This window comes from Bubalus kerabau, chromosome 21, assembly GCF_029407905.1.
Source record: "Bubalus kerabau isolate K-KA32 ecotype Philippines breed swamp buffalo chromosome 21, PCC_UOA_SB_1v2, whole genome shotgun sequence".
Lineage (NCBI taxonomy): Eukaryota > Metazoa > Chordata > Mammalia > Artiodactyla > Bovidae > Bubalus > Bubalus kerabau.
Window position 1 is genome coordinate 40,646,821 of NC_073644.1, and position 20,952 is coordinate 40,667,772.

At 41.5% G+C, this 20,952-nt stretch overlaps 2 protein-coding genes and 1 long non-coding RNA gene across 4 annotated transcripts in view; 1 reads left to right on the forward strand and 2 right to left on the reverse strand.

The window, feature by feature from the left end:
• Positions 1 to 4,915, reverse strand: part of LPIN2 (lipin 2) — a 375,312-nt gene extending 370,397 nt beyond the window's left edge. The window contains exon 1 of the mRNA XM_055559214.1: positions 4,905 to 4,915. The gene's annotated coding sequence lies outside the window, so the exon portion shown is untranslated. The remainder of the gene's footprint in view (positions 1 to 4,904) is intronic.
• TGIF1 (TGFB induced factor homeobox 1) overlaps positions 1 to 20,952 on the forward strand; it is a 31,998-nt gene that overhangs the window by 1,013 nt on the left and 10,033 nt on the right. For both annotated transcript variants that reach the window (XM_055559225.1, XM_055559224.1), the window contains exon 2: positions 134 to 194. In XM_055559225.1, coding sequence (XP_055415200.1) covers positions 143 to 194 — 52 coding nt within the window. In that variant the 5' untranslated portion in view covers positions 134 to 142. The remainder of the gene's footprint in view (positions 1 to 133; positions 195 to 20,952) is intronic.
• Positions 14,250 to 18,285, reverse strand: LOC129635978 (uncharacterized). The gene is made up of 3 exons (XR_008706570.1): positions 18,154 to 18,285; positions 15,780 to 15,899; positions 14,250 to 14,470 (listed from the first exon to the last, which is right to left on the reverse strand). It is a non-coding gene; the product is annotated as an uncharacterized LOC129635978 (long non-coding RNA).

Genomic DNA, 20,952 nt, shown 5'->3' on the forward strand with positions numbered 1-20,952 from the left:
TTGTTGAAAGATATTCTTTAGAGAGAAGGAAAATGCTATAGGTCAAAAACTCAGATCTACATAACAAAAGAGTTTGAGAAATAAAGATAAAATCTTTTATTTTTCTTATATGTTCTTTGCTTTTTTTTTTTAGCTACTCTAAATGGCATGTGGGATCACTAGATGCAAGGAGTTTTTAACCACTGGATTGCCAGGTAAGTTCCTATTTTTCTTATTCTTAACAGATTAAACAGTTAACCATTAGTTCAAAGGCATAACAGCAACAATGCATTGGATGATTATAGCTTACGGGAAATGAAGTGCCTGACAGCAGTGTTATAAGAGACGGGAGGGAGGTATTAGAACTATTCATTACACAGGACCTGCACTGCCGTGGAAAGGTATAATGTCATTTGAAAGGAGACTTAGATTAGCTATAAAAGTATATTGCAAACTGTAGAGCAATGACTAAAAAGAATTTTAAGGAGGTATATTGATATACAAAGAAAGAAAACTGAGTCATACAAAATGCTTAATGAAAACTGGAGAAGGCAGGAAGAGTAGACAACAAAAAAGAAATAAAGAATTACAACAATGAGCAGAAACAGCTATGTATATGGTTGTATATATGATTGATACTAATACAGCCGTAGCAGCAATCACTTTAAATGTGAATGGTCCTAATATGCCAATTAAGAAACAGAGACTATGACCCAGCTATATGTTGTCTTTAAGAAATCCAATTTAATTACAAAGATACAGCAAGTTCCCTGGTGATCCAGTAGCTAAGACCTTGTGCTCCCAATGCAGGGGGCCCAGGTTGGATCCCTGGTCAGAGAACTAGATCCCACATGCTGAAACTTAAGGTTTCTCATGGCACAATTAGGGGTTTGCATGCTGCAACTAAAGATGCCCCTTGCCACAATTAAGACCTATGCCCAGGCAAACAAATATTTTTTAAAAAAATTTTAAATAAATAAATATAAAGACTCAGATCAAAAGTAAAGTGATGGAGACAGATAAACCATGCTACACTGATCAAAAGAAAACTGCACTAGCTAAATTAACTTAGACAAATCATCTCCTGCAGTGTCTTGGAATATAATCAAATCAATATATGGTATATATGGGACATGCCGATCGGGTCCATAGCTCTAGGAGAAGTGTTTGAGAAAAGTCTGAATGTTTATGTCTGTTGGCTGCTTTTTTCTGCCTTTAGCTAAGGTCTGTGAGAGAGATAAGTCCAGGCAAGAGCTAGCCAGTTGGAAGGTTAAGTGGAATGGAATACATTTCCACCAAGGAGGTTTTGGAAAGTCTTTCTTGAGTGCTCTTTACCAGACAATGGGAGCCAGACAGATTAATAAAGTTTGGTTCCTTTCCAACCCAAGTCTATTGCTTCACGTGGCCTCAGGGTATCCATCATGATACTTCAAGTGTGGGTTTGTGCCATGTGCCACCCAGTGAATCAAAGCAGTGATTCCTCTGGCTTAAGAACTTTCCCCTGACAAGATGTATGGCTATGGTTACAAAGGAACCTTTGGACCAAGGAACTGAATATAAGGAAAAACACCACAAACATGTTAGGAGTCCTTCAGGAATCTGTAATTCTTTAACCCCCAAAGCAAACCTCAGGGTCCTCAAAATTCAACCTACACGAGCGTGTACTCTTCAATACCATTTCAGGTGTAGTCTCAAGGAGGATAATTGATGGAAGAACCTTCCAGAGGCAAAACCAAAGGCCACAGATGATAATGAACAAGGCAATTCCTTGGCAGAGCCAGGGTCTAATGGAGAGACACACTTTATTGCTGGAGCAGAGAGTCTCAGTGGGTATTACATCATTGCAGTGGTCCAGTGATTACTGTTTCCCTCCCTTTCTTTCCTTTTCTGGAAGAGCATTTATATGATCCTGTTCCTCATTTGTTGTTGTTGTTCAGTTGCTAAGTTGTGTCTGACTCTTTGTGACCCCATGGACTGCAGCACGCCTGGCTTCCCTGTCCTTCACCATCTCCCAGAGTTTGCTCATACTCATGTCCATTGAGTTGGTGATGCCATCCAACCATCTCATCCTCTGTCATCCCCTTCTCTTCCTGCCCTCAATCTTTCCCTGCAGCTGGGTCTTTCCCAATGAGTTGGATCTTTGCATCAGGTGGCCAAAGTATTGAAGCTTCAGCATCAGTCCTTCCAAGGAATATTCAGGGTTGACTTAGTTTAGGATTGACTGGTTTGAACTCCTTGCTGTCCAAGGGACTATCAAGAGTCTTCTCCAACACCACAGTTTGAAAGCATCAATTCTTCACCTACTGATATCGAAGGGAAAAGTTCTTAGAAAAGGCTGATGTCACCCTCACAGATAACCTGCTACATGCTAAGTCACTTCAGTCGTGTCCGACTCTTTGCGAACCCATGGACTGTAGTGCCCACCAGATCCTCTGTCCATGGGATTTTCCAGGCAAGAATACTGGAGTGTCTTGCTATTTAACCTAGGGGTCATTTAATGTATGATGAATTTATATGTCTATCCTCTGCATTATCTTTAGTTGCTAAGGCTGTGGAGAAACAGGAACTCCTATTCATTGCTGGTAGATATGCAAATTGGTACAACCATTGTGAAGTGGAGTTTGGCAATATCTAAAAAAACCACACATGTGTTTGTTTTTAACACAATACTTGCCCTTCTAGGAAGCTGTCCCAGGAAACACCTTCAATTATATGAAAATACTTTAGCCCAAGATTGTTCATTGCAATATCATTTGTATTAATAATTGCACTCTGAATGTCCAAACATAAGAAAGTAATTGAAGTGTGATATTATTCATACAGTGAAATATGATAGAACTATAAAATAACAATAATAAGAACGATCTCTATAAACTCAGTTCAGTTCAGTCGCTCAGTTGTGTCCAACTCTTTGCGACTCCATGAAGTGCAGCACTCCAGGCCTCCTTGTCCATCACGAACTCCCGGAGCCTACCCAAACTCATGTCCATTGAATGGGTGATGCCATCCAACCATCTTATCCTCTGTCGTCCCCTTCTCCTCCTGCCTTCAATCTTTCCCAGCATCAAGGTCTTCAAATGTGTCAGCTCTTCACATCAAGTGGCCAAAGTATTGGAGTTTCAGCTTCAACATCAGTCCTTCCAATGAATATTCAGGACTGATCTCCTTTAGGATGGACTGGTTGGATCTCCTTGCAGTCCAAGGGACTCTCAAGAGTCTTCTCCAACACCACAGTTCAAAAGCATCAGTTCTTCGGCGTTCAACTTTCTTTATAGTCCAGCTCTCACATCCATATATGACTACTGGAAAAACCATAGCCTTGACTAGACGGACCTTTGTTGGCAAAGTAATGTCTCTGCTTTTGAATATGCTGTCTATAAACTGATATAGTATAATTGCCAGAATATATTAAGTGAAAAAAGGAAAATCTACCTGTAGTAGCAATTTTCAAAATGTAGTCCACACACACCCTGGGGTCCCTGAGACATTTGCAGGTGGCCCATGAGGTCAAAACTATTTTCCTAATAATATGAAGCCACCATTTGCCTTTTTCCAGAGGTGACGTTTACACTGATTGTGCAAAAGCAATAGGGCAAAACTGCAGGGACTATCACAAATCAAGGCTGTGCCGTATACTCTCTACTAGCACGCACTCTTGGTTAAAAAAAAAAAGACAATTTCCCTTAAGAATATTTGGATGAAGCAGTAAAAATTAGTAATGTTATCAGACTTGACTTGAATTCATGTCTTTTTAATACTCTGTGTAACTGGACTTCTCTGGTGATGCAGTGGATAAGAAGCCCCTGTCACTACAGGGACACAGGTTTGATCCCTGGTCCAGGAAAATCTCACATGCCTCAGAGCAACTAAGCCAGTGCACCACAACTACTGAGCCCACGTACAGCAACTACTGAAGCCCGAGTACCTAGAGCCTGTGCTTCGCAACAGGAAAAGCAACTACAAGGAGAAGCCCACACACTGCAGTGAAGAGTAGACCCCACTCACCACAGCTAGAGAAAGCCTGTGTGCAGCAACAAAGACCCAGCACAGCCAAAAATAACATAAATGAATTACTAGTCTGTGTGACTAAATGGGAAATACCCATGAAGCACTTCTGACACACACAGTACAATAGTTACCTCAAGGAAAAGTATTTCTGCTACTGTTTGAGTCACAAGCTGAGCTAGCCACTTTCTCATGGAACACCATTTTTACCTGAAAGAATACCTGCCAGACAGACTTGTTATTCACACATGGGTATTTGAGAATTGTTTTTATTTTTCTCAAATACAAGTGAGGTGAGCTTCTCTCTTCAAGGAAACAATTGGTACTATATACTGCCAATGGCAAAACTCAAAACTTTCAAATCGGAATGGGAATTTGGGGAAATTTCTATCCACCACTGTAGGCTTTTTAGGTTCTTGATACTTGAAGACTTTTCTATTGGTGTGAGAGATGATATATTTTTAATATATTTTAATTTGGTTTTATTTATTTGGTTGCACTGGGTCTTAGTTGCAGCACAGGATCTCTATCTTCATTGCAGCATGTGGGATCTAGTTCCCCTACCAGGGATCAAACCTGGGCCCCCCTGTGTTGGGAGCTCGGAGTCTCAGCCACTGGACCACCAGGGAAGTCCTCAGACGTGATAATATATCAAATAATTTTTGATACTGTATGATGAAATGTGTCCACATTAGGAAGACCTTCATACTTCAATTAATCATCATTTTCCAAATGCACAAAATCCTGCATGGCTAAAGATACAACCAAAGTATAAGAAAAATCTGTGTGACCCCATAGACAGCAGCCTACCAGGCTCCTCCGTCCCTGGGATTCTCCAGGCAAGAACACTGGAGTGGGTTGCCATTTCCTTCTCCAGTGTATGAAATTGAAGTCGCTCAGTTGTGTCCAACTCTTCGCGACCCCATGTACTGCAGCCTACATGGACTGCAGCCTACCAGGCTCCTCCGTCCATGGAATTTTCCAGGCAAGAGTACTGGAGTGGGTTGCCATTGCCTTCTCCATAAGAAAGATCAATGGATTATAATGTAATAGAACTTTTAAAAGTTTATTAATATGCTTTCAGAGTCCACACTGTAACTGTAGTTACACCTTTTAAGAAACTACTACTGCTGAGTTTTAGGGTAGTATCAAAGAACATACACAATTTTCTGAGAAGACTGTTCAAATACTCTTCCCTTTTCTAACTACATATCTGTTTGAGGCCAGGACTCTTTATATGCTTCAATGAAAATAATACACTGCAAGAGATTGTATGAAGCAGATAGAGAATTTAGCTTCATTTCATTAAGTCAGACATTGTAAAACCATGCCTTCTTTCTTTCTTGTTTGAGAAAATGGAGTTATTTTTCATAAAAATATATTTATATTTCAGGAGCTTATTACTGTTCATTTTAATCAAAATAATAAATACTTTTGACAACTTATCAGGGCTTTTTGTTTGTTTGGCTGAGCCATGAGGCATGTGGGATCTTAATTCTCCAACCAAGGATTGAACCTACGTCCCTTGCATTGGAAGCTTGGAGTTTTAACCACTGGACCACTGGAGAAGTCCCTCAGTTTTCATTTCTAATGCAGTAAATATAACAGAGACAGCCCACATAAACAAAAGCTCTTTCAGTCTTCAATAATTTTTAATTGTGTGAAGAGGCCCTGAGACTAAAAAGTTTGAGACTTGCTGATCCATAGTGTACCACCTATTGTATAACAAAGAAACATACATCTATCTGCTTTTTTTCTTTTTTGGTAAAATAGATACAGAAACGGAGAAGGCGATGCCACCCCACTCCAGTACTCTTGCCTGGAAAATCGCATGGACCAACGAGCCTGGTAGGCTGCAGTCCATGAGGTCGCTAAGAGTCAGATACGAATTGGAGGAGGAAATGGCAACCCACTCCAGTGTTCTTGCCTGGAGAATCCCAGGGACAGGGGAGCCTGGTGGGCTGCCATCTATGGGGTCGCACAGAGTCAGACACGACTGAAGCGACTTAGCAGCAGCAGCAGATACAGAAAGTAAAGACTAGAAACTAATGATCCTGCAGGAATTCCCTGGCAGTCCAGTGATTAGGACTTAGTGTTTCCACTGCAAGTATCATGGTTACAAACCCTGGTTGGGAACTAAGATCCTGAGTGCCTCTCTGCATGGCCAAAAAAGAAACCCATGATTGTGGGTATTGACAGAGATTACCTATAAGGTGGGAGGGATCAGCAGGAAGCGAACCTGCCATTTAGTTTTGATTTTGGAATCATGCTGTTTTGCATGCCAAAAAGGTCATTATCATCATCATAATGATAAAATCAAACAAAGGTAGGACAACCAGAGAAAGGAATATAAATTTAATGAACCAAAAGAAAGACAGAATAAAAAATGAACCTAAACGTATTTCAAAACAGTAACAGTCATATGGAAGGAAGAGCTGACTCAAGTAACTTCTGAACATGGTATTTTGACCTTACACACTCAGACTAAAGAGAACAAAGAAAGGAATATTGAATTATAATAGTCAGTTTGTTCTTTGTAGAGGCAGGGTGGGTATATTCTAGGATTGAACAAGTAGTCATTATCTTGAGGGTAATGAGAAACAGGTTCCTTACTGTCAGAGAAGAGTTGCAACCATGAAAAACAAGAAGACTGAAAAGAGTCTGTGGTGTTGAATTGAAATTGGAGCTATCAGTATGAATTCATGGTTTTCAACTGGATGCAGTGTGTGTGTGTGTGTGTGTGTGCTTCCTCTGTCTATTGAGAGGACCTAGAAGCAATGACAATCCAGTAGTAATATGCACTTCGCACATTTAGAGCCCAGATCTCAGTGTCTGTACATCTTTTTCTACTGAAAATGACCAGGGCTTCTTGGCAAAATGGTAGATTCTAGGGTTGGGCCAGGAAAGCCAGTATGAGCCTGGAACAAAAAGTTGTACCAGAAAATAAAAAAATCCTCAAAGAGTGATGGAGTAATAGTATCTCAAAAGCACCTTCTCTAATTTATTTATGTAAGTATTTCAATATGCTTGAACTTCTTCACTGGAGGGATTTTTGAGAGGCTGCAATTAATAAATGTGAAAAAATATTGGAAAGATTAAATACTATACAACATTCATATCTCTTTTGCACCTGCTCTGGGCTTCCCTGGTGACTCAGACTGTAAAGAATCCACCTGCAATGCAGGAGATGCAAGTTTGAGCCCTGGATCAGGAAGATCCCCTGGAGAAGGGAATGGCTACCAAGAACACTCCAGTATTCTTGACTGGAGAATTTCATGGACAGAGAAGCCTGACAGGCTACAGTCCATGGGGTCACCTGGGAAGCCCCAATAAGACCAGGTGCAGCCAAATGAATAAAGAAAAATAAATTTTTTTTAAGAAAAATATTTTAAAAATAATAAAATGAAAAGTTCCAAAATAAAGGTAAATAAGAAAGTAACAAAATTCTGACACATGTTATAAGGGGCCAGGACCGTGACGACATCATGTTGAGTAAAATCAGCCATACTCAAAGGGACAAATACCTTAGGATTCGACTTAAATGAGGGACCTAGGATGGTCAGATTCATAGAGACAGGGAGTAGAATAGGTTACCAGTGGTTGAGGAGAGAGGAGAGGGTGTTTAATGGGTCAGAGTTTCAGTTTGGGAAGATGAAAAAAGTCAGGGAGATGGATGGTGGTGAAAGGTTGCACAACAATGCAAATGTACTTAATGTCAGTGAACCATGCAATTAAAAATGGTTAAAATGGTAAATGTCATGCTGTGTATATTTTACCACACAAACAAACAAACAAAAAAAGAGGGTTGATAACCCCAGCTTCAAACTGAGGTTTAATTCTACAAAAGCAGTTAAGGAACTGACTCCTTCCCATCAGAGAATATCTTGCCAATCAAGGTGAGAAACAGCCTATTTAAATAAAAGTTATGAGCAGGCCCCAGGAGGCAGGCTTAATTACCACAGTCACTAGCCAACAGCCTGTTTGCAGGCTGACACCTCCCAGGGATGTTTGGAGAAATCCAGCCTTTTCCAAGCCTTCACACCCTTTGACCTCTGCAGTGTGAACAGGAAAAATAAAGTCGTGTAAAACAGCTGACTTATGCATTCTGAATTGTGACTCCTGCCTGAAAGCTGGCTCTATCCTGGCCTGAAGGGGTTCCCGTTCTCATCTAGTTACTCATTATTTTTTTATAGTCTAAACAATGGTAAAGTGTTTTCTATATTTTAAGTGTTTGTAATAATTGCGTGTACAGGCTCAAATGGGTTCAGTAAATCTTATTTTTAGAAACTTAAAGTACCAAGCAAAAAAAAACCATTCCCATTTTCATAGGCACAATGAAATTTCATGCCTTTAATCTAAAACCCTATTCACCAGGCGCTTTGCCTCAAACTTGTTCCAGAGAAAACAGCAAATTTCATCTCCCTGAAGTACAGCCAAATGTCATCATTTTCTACAGAATAAGGCCTGACCCCACCTCAGGCTCATGCATGCTCACTTTAGTCGCGTCCAACTCTTTGCAATCCCGTGGACTGTAGCCCGCCAGGCTTCTCTGTCCATGGGGATTTTCCAGGCAAGAATATTGGAGTGGGTTGCCATTCCCTTCTCCAGGGGATCTTCCCAATCTAGGGATCAAACTCGGGTCTTCTGCATTGGCAGGTGGATTCCTTGGCCTCTGAGCCACCAGGGAAGCCCTGTCACTGGCTTTAAACAACAGGCCTGTGTGTGGGTGCTAAGTTATTTCAGTCGTGTCCAACTTTTGTTACCCTATAGACGATAGCCCTCCAGGCTCCCCTGTCCATGGGATTCTCCAGGCAAGAATACTGAAGTGAGTTGCCATGCCTCAAATTCCTGCCGACTCCACTTCCTCCAATTTTTTCTTTTAATGATTATTTACTAATCTGGCTGTGTTAGGTCTTCTATGCTTTCCATTACTTTCTATTACTCCCTCTGTATTTGCCAAATCAGACCACCAAACCTCAGAATAAGCCCCCCCTAAGTATAGGGGCTGGACTAAAGGGTACACCCCTTTCTAGTACATCTGTGCTTTGCCGAGTGGCTGTCACTGGCTTTATTTTTAAAAAGATTTTATTATTTTTACATTTATTTATTTTGGGCTGTGCTGGGTGAGTTTTTCTCGAGTTGCGGTGCGTGGGCTTCTCACTGCAGCGGCTTCTCTAGTTGTGGGGCACAGGCTCTAAGATGCGTGGGTTTCAATAGTTGAGGCACACAGGCTCAGTAGTTGTGGCTTCTGGGTTCTAGAGCACAGGCTCAGGAGTTGCATGGGCTTAGTTGCTCCCACGGCATGTGGGATCTTCCTGGACCTGGGATTGAACCCGCATCTCCTGCACTGGCAGATGGATTCTTTACCATTGAGCCACCCAGGGAAGCTCTGTCACTGGCTTTAAAAAACAGGCCTCCTTTCCCTCAAATCTCTGCCAACTCTACTTCCTCCAGTTGTTTTTCTTTTAATATTTATTTATGTATCTAGCTGTGTTGGGTCTTTATTGCATCATGTGGGACTCTTGTTGTGCTGTGTGGGCTCAGTAGTTTTGGCACAAGTTCTTAGTTGCTCCAAGGCATGTGGGATCTTTGTTCCCCGACCAGGGATCAAACCTGCGTCCCCTGCGTTGTGAGGCAGATTCTTAAGTTCCTCCAATTCCTCCAATTTTTGAGATGCCCTGAACAACTTATTTTTTCTCATCCTTTCTCCTCCTGGACACACTCACCTGTTGTTCTTTTCTTATTTATTTTCACACCAACCAGCTTAAAAAAACCCCAGCTTGACACCTAGCGAGGACACAAGAATAGCTGTCAGTCTTTGTCACATGAACCACTCTTTCAGGTCACATGAGAGCCACCTGTAATTGTGTCTGTACTGTGGTGTTAAGGATAGGCAGATTAAAAAAAAAAACTTAAAAGAGAAACATCACTTTTTATGATGATTAAAAGTAAGAGAATCCAAGCTCATTGCAGAAAACTTGCAAAGAGAATGGGTAGGCGTAATGCCACGCACTGGGGCACAGGCATTGATACGGTGACAAATTGTCAAATTTTGCAATAGATGAAGCTGAATCCTGAAAGAGAGGTATATAATTTTAGTTTAGTTTTGTCTCTATGGACATTCAAATAAGGTCTGGAATGGGCGTAGGTTAGAGAGTAGATCTGGAGACCCTCAAGGTAAAGTCCTGGAAATGAGTATAAACTCTTCTTGCATGTCCTACAAACCTTCTCAGCTTTCCTTCTGGAGAACAGTTGATAACTGGGACATCTGCTCTATTAGAGGGGTGGAGGTGAGGCATTCTAATCCCACAGCTAATCAAGGAGGAGTGAGTATAAACTTCCCATTCCAGGATTTTCAGTTTGTGTTTTTCCAGCTTAGCCCACCTGTTACCAGATAAGGATTCCTTAACAGTAACTTATTCAAATCTTTTTAACACAACTCAAAGTCCAGCAATCACAATTTACATTACTTTTTCCTGGATTAAAGTTGATTTTTGCATTTACAGAGCAGAAATGATTGGACTGTGGCACTTTGCAAAACAGTAAGAGAACTATTTTCTGGATGAGTGAGGGAGAAATGGGAGGAGCAGGTGTATGTGTAAGTCACATTAGAGACAAAACTTGGCCTAAACACCATCTTTAGTATGAAAAATGGGTAGGCTATTTTGTGAACTGGATTTCAAAGCTCCATGGAGGGGCTTGTATTTCAGACTGGGGAGGAGATGCCCCAAGAACCCCTCCCTTCCGTCATTTTTTTTGGAGGCTCAACAAAGTGACAGAAGGCAAAGCATTGTGGTTACAGAAGCATTAATCCCTTTGGTAAATGCACTTTGTGAGCAGACAGATAAGTGACAAATGACTAATCAAACAGAAGCTTGTGGAGGTTTGGCGTTATTCTTTCCCATAAAAAAACTGGTAGGAGGAACATGTTTTATCACATGAAGGCAAAGCATTCCTAACTCAAAAAATCTAAACCCCGTTTTTAATTGGTTTGTTTAGTTTTAAAAATGAAATGGGATTCTTGTGAAGTATAAAATATTTAGGACTAATTATTGTTCTGTGATTTCGAATGAGGGATAATGTGTCCAAGGATTATGAGGGATTGGGGGGAAAGGAAGGAAGGGAGAGAGGGAGGGGGTAGGGAGGAAAAGTCATCAGATAAGCTATGAGGATTCTACTCTTTTCAAACCCAATGGTCAGAATATTATGTTTTAAAACTTTGGAATAAGGCCTGTTTGTGTTTTAATGTTACATCTGACTGTTCTGGCTGAAAAAAACTGGATACTGGAAACAAAACTAGAAACAAATCTTTCTAGACTTTATTCCCTCATCTTCTATTCATTTTTCTCTGTCTCTCTTACATACACACACACACAAGAGAAGGAAATAATTTGCCTTAAAGTCCATTGTAGCCATGACTTTTTTTAAAGTCATATTTTTCTTTATAGTCAGTAAAGTAAAACAACATTTCTATAGACCTCAAAGAGAGATACTGATTTGATGAATGTACTCTCTGAACCAAGGGAAAAAAAAAAATCAGTGCACATTGTCTGATAAGTTCAAATTGAAGAAACTGATATAAATGTTTGAGGGTAGGACTGTCCAAAGAGAAAATGTACCACAGTTACTGCTCTAACAGGGGCTAGCAGAACTAAAAGCTTTAAAGCCGCATCTAAGCATAAATGTGGGGCTTCCTAGCCTGCTAATGCAGGAGACACAAGAGACACAGGTTCAGGAAGAACCCCTGGAGGAGGGCGTGGCAACTCACTCCAGTATTCTTGCCTGGAGAATCCCATAGACAGAGGAGCCTGGCGGGCTACAGCCCATGGGGTCGCAAAGAGTCAGGCACAACTGAGCAACTCAGCACACACACAAACATAAAATGTAATTGGTCTCTCTGGTAAGAAGAAAATGTTTACCCATAGGAGCAGAAATAGCTAGAAAGTAAAATACAATTGGGCGTAATTCTGAGACTTCTTAGCCCTTTCAGTAAACAAACCATTTAGCCCAGAGAGGAAGGAGTTACTGCTAAGACAAGCAGAGAATTAACTCTAAGCTTATCCAGAAGTGCCTGGGTGTCTGGGATTGGCTTCGATATAATACAGGAGAGAAGGAAGTCGATGAGGGTATAGATGAAGCAAGAGTGGCCATGGGTTGATAATTGTTGAAGCTGGGTGATTAGTATTTGGGGATTTATTATACTAGGACCTCCACTATTATATTTATATTTTACATTATTTAAAAAAAAAAAAGATATTCTAGGCAGGGCAAAACCCTTGGTTTTGAGGTCACCTGGCTATTTTTAAGATTTTTTTTTTTTTAAATAAAATGTTTTCAGGACTTCCTTGGCAGTCCAGTGGTTAAGACTCCACACTTCCAACGCAGGGACTCGGATTCAGTCCCTCCTCAGGGAACTAAGATCTCACAAGCCACATGGCGAAACCAAAAAAAAAGTATTGGAGACTAGCAGACATATGTATGAATTTGTTGCCAAGTGCAAGCGGAGGGGGAGAGACAAATAGGGAAGGATTTAGACATTTATTTTCCTCTGCTAATCGACCCTGTAAGCGTGTTGCTGAGGAGAGCTTCCAAGATGGACTGGAAAAATAAAACAAAAGTTTTATTTTTTTTTATTTTAAAAAATTATTTTTTTAATGTAAGTTTTAAAAGTATATCCAAGTAGCTTGGCAGTAAATGTGTTTTCCTCCCTTTTAAGGGAATACAGAATAATCATTTTGGCTTTTGCATGACATCCTGTGGAAAGCTGATGAAACACTTTAGGAAACAACTTGTCCCCTGTGCTAACACACCCACCAGTAGAAGAGAAAGCCTTCACTTGAACAATCCATGCCATTTACTGGGTATGTGGACTCCAACCCTACATCCACAACTTTTGCTCATTCATTTTGAGGAAAGCATCTTACTCTCTTCTTACATATTATAATGCTTGGCCAAATTTTGTAAAATGTGCCTGCATCAGGATTAACCTTTCCAGTTTTGCAGATCTGGCCATCCAATTCAACAGGGTAAATAGTTTGACACCCTTTGATACTTCTTGGAAATAGCAACAAATAATGAAATCCCAGGGTGTCACTGGGGGTTATTTACACTTGCTAATGATTAACCGTCCCTGGTTCGTGGACTGCAGAATCAGACTTTCAAGGCCCCAAATACAGCTCATCCTATTTTAGACCCTTGCTTAGGTTTTTATAGAAGATCTTCAAAAACAAAACTTGTGTCCAATAAATGGGGTTTGGTACATAAATTATATTCATAGTTACAATGGACTATTATTTAGTCATCAAAAATGATAGACCCACCTTGTAAAAAAAGGTTAAAAGAAATTTTTTATTTTGGGGGCCCATGTAGCATGTGGGATCTTAGTTTTCCAACCAGGACTCGACTCCATCCCTGCAGTTGGAAATGCAGAGTCTTAACCACTGTCCACCAGGGAATTTCTAAAAGAAATTATTTAAAGAAGGAAAATACGTCAGAAACTCAGATCTCCATAAAGAAAGGAAGAGCTCAGAAGAAGGAATAAGGTAAGGTAAAATCAAATGATGATGACCAGTCTAGACTGGGCACCTGCCTTCTCCAACTTCATCTCATATACTTTGTCTCTGTCTCTCATATATCAGGTTTGTACAAAAAAGTATAAGACGAAAAACAGACCCTCCTTATCATGCATCTCATTCTCTTCCCCTCTTCCTCCAAAGGTAGACTTTGTTATATTTCCCTGAGTATCATTCCAAAAAACTACACATAAAAAATTGTACACAAAAGGAATACTGTTATAATGTTCTGTACTTTGCTTAAAAAAAAACATATATATATATATATTATCAACCTTCCTCTATCAGTGCAGTCTAATCTACTTTGCTGTTATAATGACTGCACATTAAACTTTTCATGTTTTTTTTTCATGTTTCTGCTTATTTGGATTCTTTTTTTTTTTTTTTAATGTGAACTGCTTATCTATAGACTTTGCCCAACTTTTTAAAAACAGGATTATTTTTTTCCTCTGACTTATAGGAGTTCTGCATAAGTTCGGTAAATTGATCTTCTGCCTGACATGTGCCGACAGTATTTTTTCCTAGTTGTTTTGCTTTTAAAAATTTTATGAATTTTCCCTCACACACAAGTTTAAAAAAAAAATACAAAATACTTATACACATGTGTATCTTTTTACTTTGTCTTGGATTTTCTGTCCTGGTTACAAAGGCCTTCCCTACTCCACGATTGTATTCATGCCTCCTTCCAGGACAAGTTGTCTCAGCCTCAGCACGACTGACTTTCAGACAGGATGACCTTTCCCTGGAGGTCTGTCCTGTGTGCAGTGAAATGGCAGCACCCTGGTATCCATCTGCTAGAGGCCAGAAGCATTTCCTCCCCTCCAACTGTGACCACTGGCAGTGTCTCCAGACATCTTCAAATGTCTCCTGGGAGGCAAAGATGCCACTTGTATTCCGCCTGGAGAACCACTGTTCTAGAACATACAGAGGTGCATTATTAATTACTCTAACATTTCAATCTTGATTCAGATGAGTTTTATTTTTGTTAGAAGAGTAACATAGCCAGCTTCATTCTTTGTTTGTTTGGAGGATACTTGCTTTACAGTGTTGTGTTGATTTCTGCCATACAACCATGTGAATCAGCCATAAGTATACATGTCCCTTCCCTCTTGAACCTCCCTCCCACTCCTCCACCAGTTTGATTTTTAAGGAAAAGTAGTTCACTGTCCCAATTCACCTTATCTCTGATCTGAAAAGTCACCTTTACCAAAATTGAAATGTCCATATCATAGTCTAAACTGTTGCATTGTTCTTTGTGTCCTCACTATTTAATCTCATTATTAACTTCAAAATACACTTTAATATTTAAAGGGGCTTCTGCTGCCCTCCTCCCATCCCTAACTTGTCTTTCAGAATTTCCCTGGCTTTCTCCAGATACTTAATTTTGATGAAGTGTAGCAAGTAAAGAAAAAAAATCCTGCTGGTATTTTAATATAAATTGCTTTTAATTTAAAGATCAGGGAAGATAAACATCTTTATGCTTTTGTTATTGAATCTTGCTGGAAGGGATAAATTACGTCTTTTATTTTACTTAAGTCTTCCTTTATGTCCCTCAGTAGGGTTTTAAAGTTTTCTTTATAAAACTTGCAGTTATTTCTTGTTAATTTTATTCCTAGATATTTCACCATTTTATTGCTGTTAGAGGTCCTCTATAGCTTTCAAAAGAGGTAATGGTGATAAATGGAAACGTGGGAGTGGATTAACCCTTTGATGGAAAGAGCAGAAAGGGACTAAGTTAACAGGTAGGGTATTCTGAAGGTCTTACTTTTACCTCATAAATTTGGTACTTATTCTAAACAATATGTATATATATTTTTCTTTTTTTAATCAGGAGACATCTCCCCCACTGTACTCAATATTTGTCCATCTAACCCTGTTCCTTTAGTTCTCTGTCAAATGCTTTTGCTGCTGCTGCTGCTAAGTCACTTCAGTCGTGTCCGACTCTGTGCGACCCCAGAGACGGCAGCCCACCAGGCTCCCCCGTCCCTGGGACTCTCCAGGCAAGAACACTGGAGTGGGTTGCCATTTCCTTCTCCAATGCATGAAAATGAAAAGTTAAAGTGAAATCGCTCAGTTGTGTCCAACTCTTAGTGACCCCATGGACTGCAGCCTACCAGGGTCCTCCATCAATGGGATTTTCCAGGCAAGAGTACTGGAGTGGGGTGCCATTGCCTTCTCCTGTCAAATGCTTTTAGGCTTATACAAAAACAGGTTGGTTCTTACAATTTTGAAAAGAGAAGAAAGGGAATTCCCTGGTGGTCCAGTGGTCAGGACTTCATGCTTTAACTGATGAGGGTCCCCCTTCAATCCCTGGTCAGAGAGCTAAGATCCCCATCAGCAGTACTGGCAAAAAAGAAGAGAGAGAGAAGATAAAAATCCAGCAGAATAGAAAACTTGACAAAAGTTACAAATAAGTGAATAGAATAAATAAATAAATACACAAAAACGTGCTTACCCTCTCAAACCAAGACATGTGAACCTTAAAAAAAAAGCCGTCATTTATTTGCCTAAGAGATTGGCAAATATGAAATTCATTTATTTATCTTTCGACTGCTGCACTGCATGTGGGGGGGATCTTAGTTCCCTGGGTTGGCAGGGTAGAGCTTCAACCACTGGGCTGCCAGGGAAGTCCTTTGAAATTGACTGGTAATATGCAGTGTTAGTTAGGGTGTAAAGAGGTTTTCAAATACGTAAGAAGATTGGGTGGGCAATTTGGCAACATCTGTGAAAATTCTGAATGCACAGACCCTTGACTCAGCTAGGGACGCCTACAAATATACTCTTGCAAGCCCCTGAAAATCTGCATATAAGCTGACATCCTGCTCAGGCATTCTGGTTCAGTTTACAATCTGAAGGAACTCTTGGGATTGGTTGGTGTCTACGCTCTATCAGTTGTTAAATATTTTAAACATAATTGGACTATCTCTTAGTGCTTAGGTACAAACTAGACACTAGACCCTTTCAATGGTTAGCACTAAAGAAACTGTTCATAAATGAAAAAAGAAAATTGCAGAATATCATTATTGTTTGAATCAGGGACCAGGGGTCAGAACGGGGTGGGGATGGAGGGGATGAATGACTGACCTGCCCTTCTTCACCTGGCAGCTAGGGATGATAATAAGGCATGCTTCTTAGGATGTTGTCAGGGATAAAGATAAAATATGTGAAATATATAACACTGCCTGGCATGCTATTTACAATAACGGATTGTATTCTTATTAATGATTCTTACCATCTCATTTTCATGCATCATTTTGTTTGATAAATATTTATTGGGTCGCTATGATGTGTGAGGCCCTGTACCAAGTGCATGAAGATTTAGTAATGCACACACATTTTAGTAGGGGAAAAGTGAAAGAAGAAAGTGCTAGTTACTCAGTCATGTCCGACTCTTTGCGACCCCATGGTCTGTCCATGGGATTCTCCAGGACAGAGAATCTGCTGGAGTGGATTGCCATTCTCTTTTCCAGGGATCTTCCTGACCCAGGGATTGAACCTGAGTGTCCTGCATTGCAGGCAGCTGCTTTACCATCTGAGCTACCAGGGAGGGTCTGGGGGTGGGGGGGTGTCAAAGGACAAGCACATTCACAGTCAAATAAGCAAAATAATTAAAATTGTGGTGTCGTGGAAACAAGAAAGGGTTGAGTTAGAGCTGTGGTTCTCAACCAGGGGTCTTCCTGCCCACCCCAATTTCTGTCCCCTCTGGAGGACATTGGGAATGTCTGGAGGTTTTTTTTTTTTGTCACAAGCTAGGGGGAAGGTGTTATCAGCCGGATTGGTTAGCCACCAGGGAAGCCCCCTACAACCAAGAGTTTTTGTTGTTCAGTTGCTAAGTTGTGTCCGCCTCTTTGCAACCCCATGGACTGCAGCACACCAAGCTTCCCTGTCCTTCACCATCTCCAGGAGTTTGCTCAAACTCATGTCCACTGAGTCGGTGATGCCATCCAACCACCTCATCCTGTCACTCCCTTCTCTTGCCTTCAGTCTTTCACAGCATCAGGGTCTTTTCCAATGAGTTGGCTCTTCGCATCAGGTGGCAACATATTGGAGCTTCAGCTTCAGCATCAGTCCTTCCAATGAATATTCAGGATTGATTTTCTTTAGGATTGACTGGTTCAATCTCCTCACAGTCCAGGAGACTCTTAAAAGTCTTCTCCAGCACCACAGTTCAAAAGCATCAATTCTTTGGTACTCAGCATTCTTTAACTCTCACATCTACACATGACTACTGGAAAAATCACAGTTTTACCTCTACGGACCTTAACTGCCAGGGAAGCCCCCTACAACCAAGAGTTATCCAGCCCTAAACAGCAGTTGAGAACTACTGAGCTAGATGGTGGCAGCAAGGGTAACTAAATTTAGGTGAAGTGGTTACAGAAGACTCCTCTGAGAAGATGATATTTAGGCCAAACTTTGGGCTTCCCAGGTGGCATTAGTGGTAAAGAATCTGCCTGTCAATGCAGCAGACCTAGAGATGAGTGGGGAAGATCCCCTGGGCATGGCAACCCACTTGGAGAATCCCTATGGACAGAAGAGACTGGTGGGACAGAGGAGTCCATAAAGTCGTAAAGAGATGGATAGGACTGAAGCGACTTACCGGGCACGCAGGCCACCCTTTGGTGAGAAACGTCAGATATGCAGCCAGTCCTGTGCGGCCATCCCGGCAGAGTGGACTTGAAAACAACTAATAACAATGAAAAACCCCTTACATTTGTATGTAGTATACATATGCGCATATGGAGAGTGAAATAGTCAATTAAGAGGTCTTAACTATTTCACTTTGTATACTTTTCCTGCTTGTAGTTTTGAAAACAAGCTTCCTCCTCTTTTTGTTTTTGTAAAGAAAAAATGAGTGGTTTTAAAAAAAGGACAAAATGCAGGTAGATTGGAAGGGAGCTTCTGGTAAAACTCCACATAGATTTCAGAGAAGAGGCAGGTTTTAGAGTAGCCTCCATGTGTTCAGATGGCTCTTGTGTCATAATCTGTGGTCAGTTTCTGCCCTGTACTGCCTTCTTTATCCACCAGACCTTCCACCAGACATGCCTGAGAACACTTGGTTTAAAGTCCGGGCTTTCCTGGTGACTGAGTGATAAAGTATCTACCTGTAATGCAGGAGACAGTGGTTCGATCCCTGGGTTGGGAAGATCCCCTGGAGAGAAGGAAATGGCAACCCACTCCACTATTCTTGCCTGGAAAATCCCATGGTCAGAGAAGCCAGGTGGGCCACAGTCTGTGGGGTTGGACACCACTTAGCAATTAAACAACAATTTATGTCCAGTTGCTGCTGCTGCTGCTGCTAAGTCGCTTCAGTCGTGTCCGACTCTGTGCGACCCCATAGACGGCAGCCCACCAGGCTCCCCCGTCCCTGGGACTCTCCAGGCAAGAACACTGGAGTGGGTTGCCATTTCCTTCTCCAATGCATGAAAGTGAAAAGTGAAAGTGAAATTGCTCAGTCGTGTCTGACTCTCAGCGACCCCATGGACTGCAGCCTACCAGGCTCCTCCATCCATGGTGTTCTCCAGGCAAGAGTACTGGAGTGGGGTGCCATTGCCTTCTCCGTACTTGGTTTTATACCTTTTAGCTTTGTTATGTTTGGATGTGCTATCTTGACTTTAGGGAAAAAATCATAATTATCTACCTTAGTAAATGAGAATTAAATGAGGTCATTTAAATTAAGTGTTTCTTAAACTGTAAAGCACAATACTACACTTGGTCTTAGCCAAAAGGGCAGAGAAGCGATGGGGTCACATAGTTGGACAGGACTGAGCAGCTGAACTGAACTGAAGGCACAATATAGAAACACGATGTTGAGAATAGAGTGGTTAAAAAGAAAAAAGAAAGTAAAAAAAGAGTAGAGAGGTTAAAGGCTGTGCTCAACAATGATCTTTTTTTCTTTGTCCTGATGAGTTCAAATCCCCTCTAGGTAAAAAAAAAAAAAAAAGGAGGCCTGTGGCTGCAGAGGTAAAAAGGGGGGCTGGGAAGGGGAATGCAGGCTTGGAGAAAAGTGATTACTAACAAAAGTAGTAGCACAAGTTAACTATTCAGGTAACCGAGGGGAGGAGAGTTATCCTGATAAGGCTGATAGAATCACCACACCGATGGGTTGTGGGTCCTTGAAAAGACAATGGGTGGCTTCTCCTTGAGCAGCCCAAGACCCTCTGACCTGAGATGTGAAGAGATGATTATAGAACCCTTATGTGGAGCCCAGCAGTCTGTGTATTTTATTCAAAAAAAAAAAAAATCTGTCCTCTAGTGAAGAGACTCAAAAGGGATCCAGTGACTGAGTCATCCTTCCTCCAAAGACAGTGCTGGGTGGAATCAGGCTTTATTATCCAATCACTTGATGGACCAAGTATCAAAAATAATAACAGAATGTATTGATACACTTCCCTGGCTTATTTGCCTTTCCAAGTTTCCTTTTTGAGTTTTTGCCTTTGAAGAGTTTGCAGCTGTGAAAAGTAACTGACGTCTGTATCTTTTCTTGGCCTTGAGGCAGCCTGGGAAGATAAGACACCACAGGGAACTATGTGTGCTTGGAGGGGGGAAAAAATAATGGTGTAAAACGTGATCAAGTATCTCCTCTTCCTTCACTCAGGCAGCTTTCCAATATAATTAATATTCATATGAAGTCAGCAAATAATATGTAGTCAATGTGAATCCACATTTTTCCCCCCAAACAGGGGAAAGAATCTTTAAAAGTCACTGGATCAGCCCTGCCGGGTACATGAAGGGACTCACAGAGCCAGAACTGAAACTTGTTTTTCCACCTTGAGAGAAGCAAATAAACAAAAATATCCTAAGCAATTGCTGGTTCCTCAAGCCCACTTTGTGGGGCTGTCTTCTTGGCCTGTGTCACGCAGACTCCAGGCACTTTCTTCCAGAATGCACCAAAATTTCAAATCTAAAGACAAGTTTGGGACAGGCTCTGGTGTGGGGGGGGCGGGCGGGGGTGTGTGTGCCGTGTATCACCCAGAAGGGTCCCCGGGTTCCTCTCAGGGGCGTCTTGCCAGCTTTAGTGACTGCTTCGATGTGATTCGCTCGAGGAAAAAGGTGAGCGTTGTCCGGATCAAGCCGTACTTCCAGCGAGAGAGGAAAATTTGACTTTTTCCCCCTCCTCGCCGTTTCAAAGAGACTGTTAATCCTCTGCGCCGCTCCCCTCTTCCCCTGCAAAGTTGGTTTTCTAGCTGTGAACTCCGTTCCCATGTCGGTTGCCTGCGAATCGCCGTCAGGAGCTAAGCTGACTTGGCCGGAGAAAAGGACACCTTTGTGCACAGAAGGAGAGCCCCCGCGTGGCCGAGCGGAGCCACGCGGAAGGAGGAGATGTTCCGGGCGCGCGCCGAGGCCGGCGGCCGGGGGAGGGCGAGGCCCACCCGGAGGCAGCGTGTTTCGTGGAGCC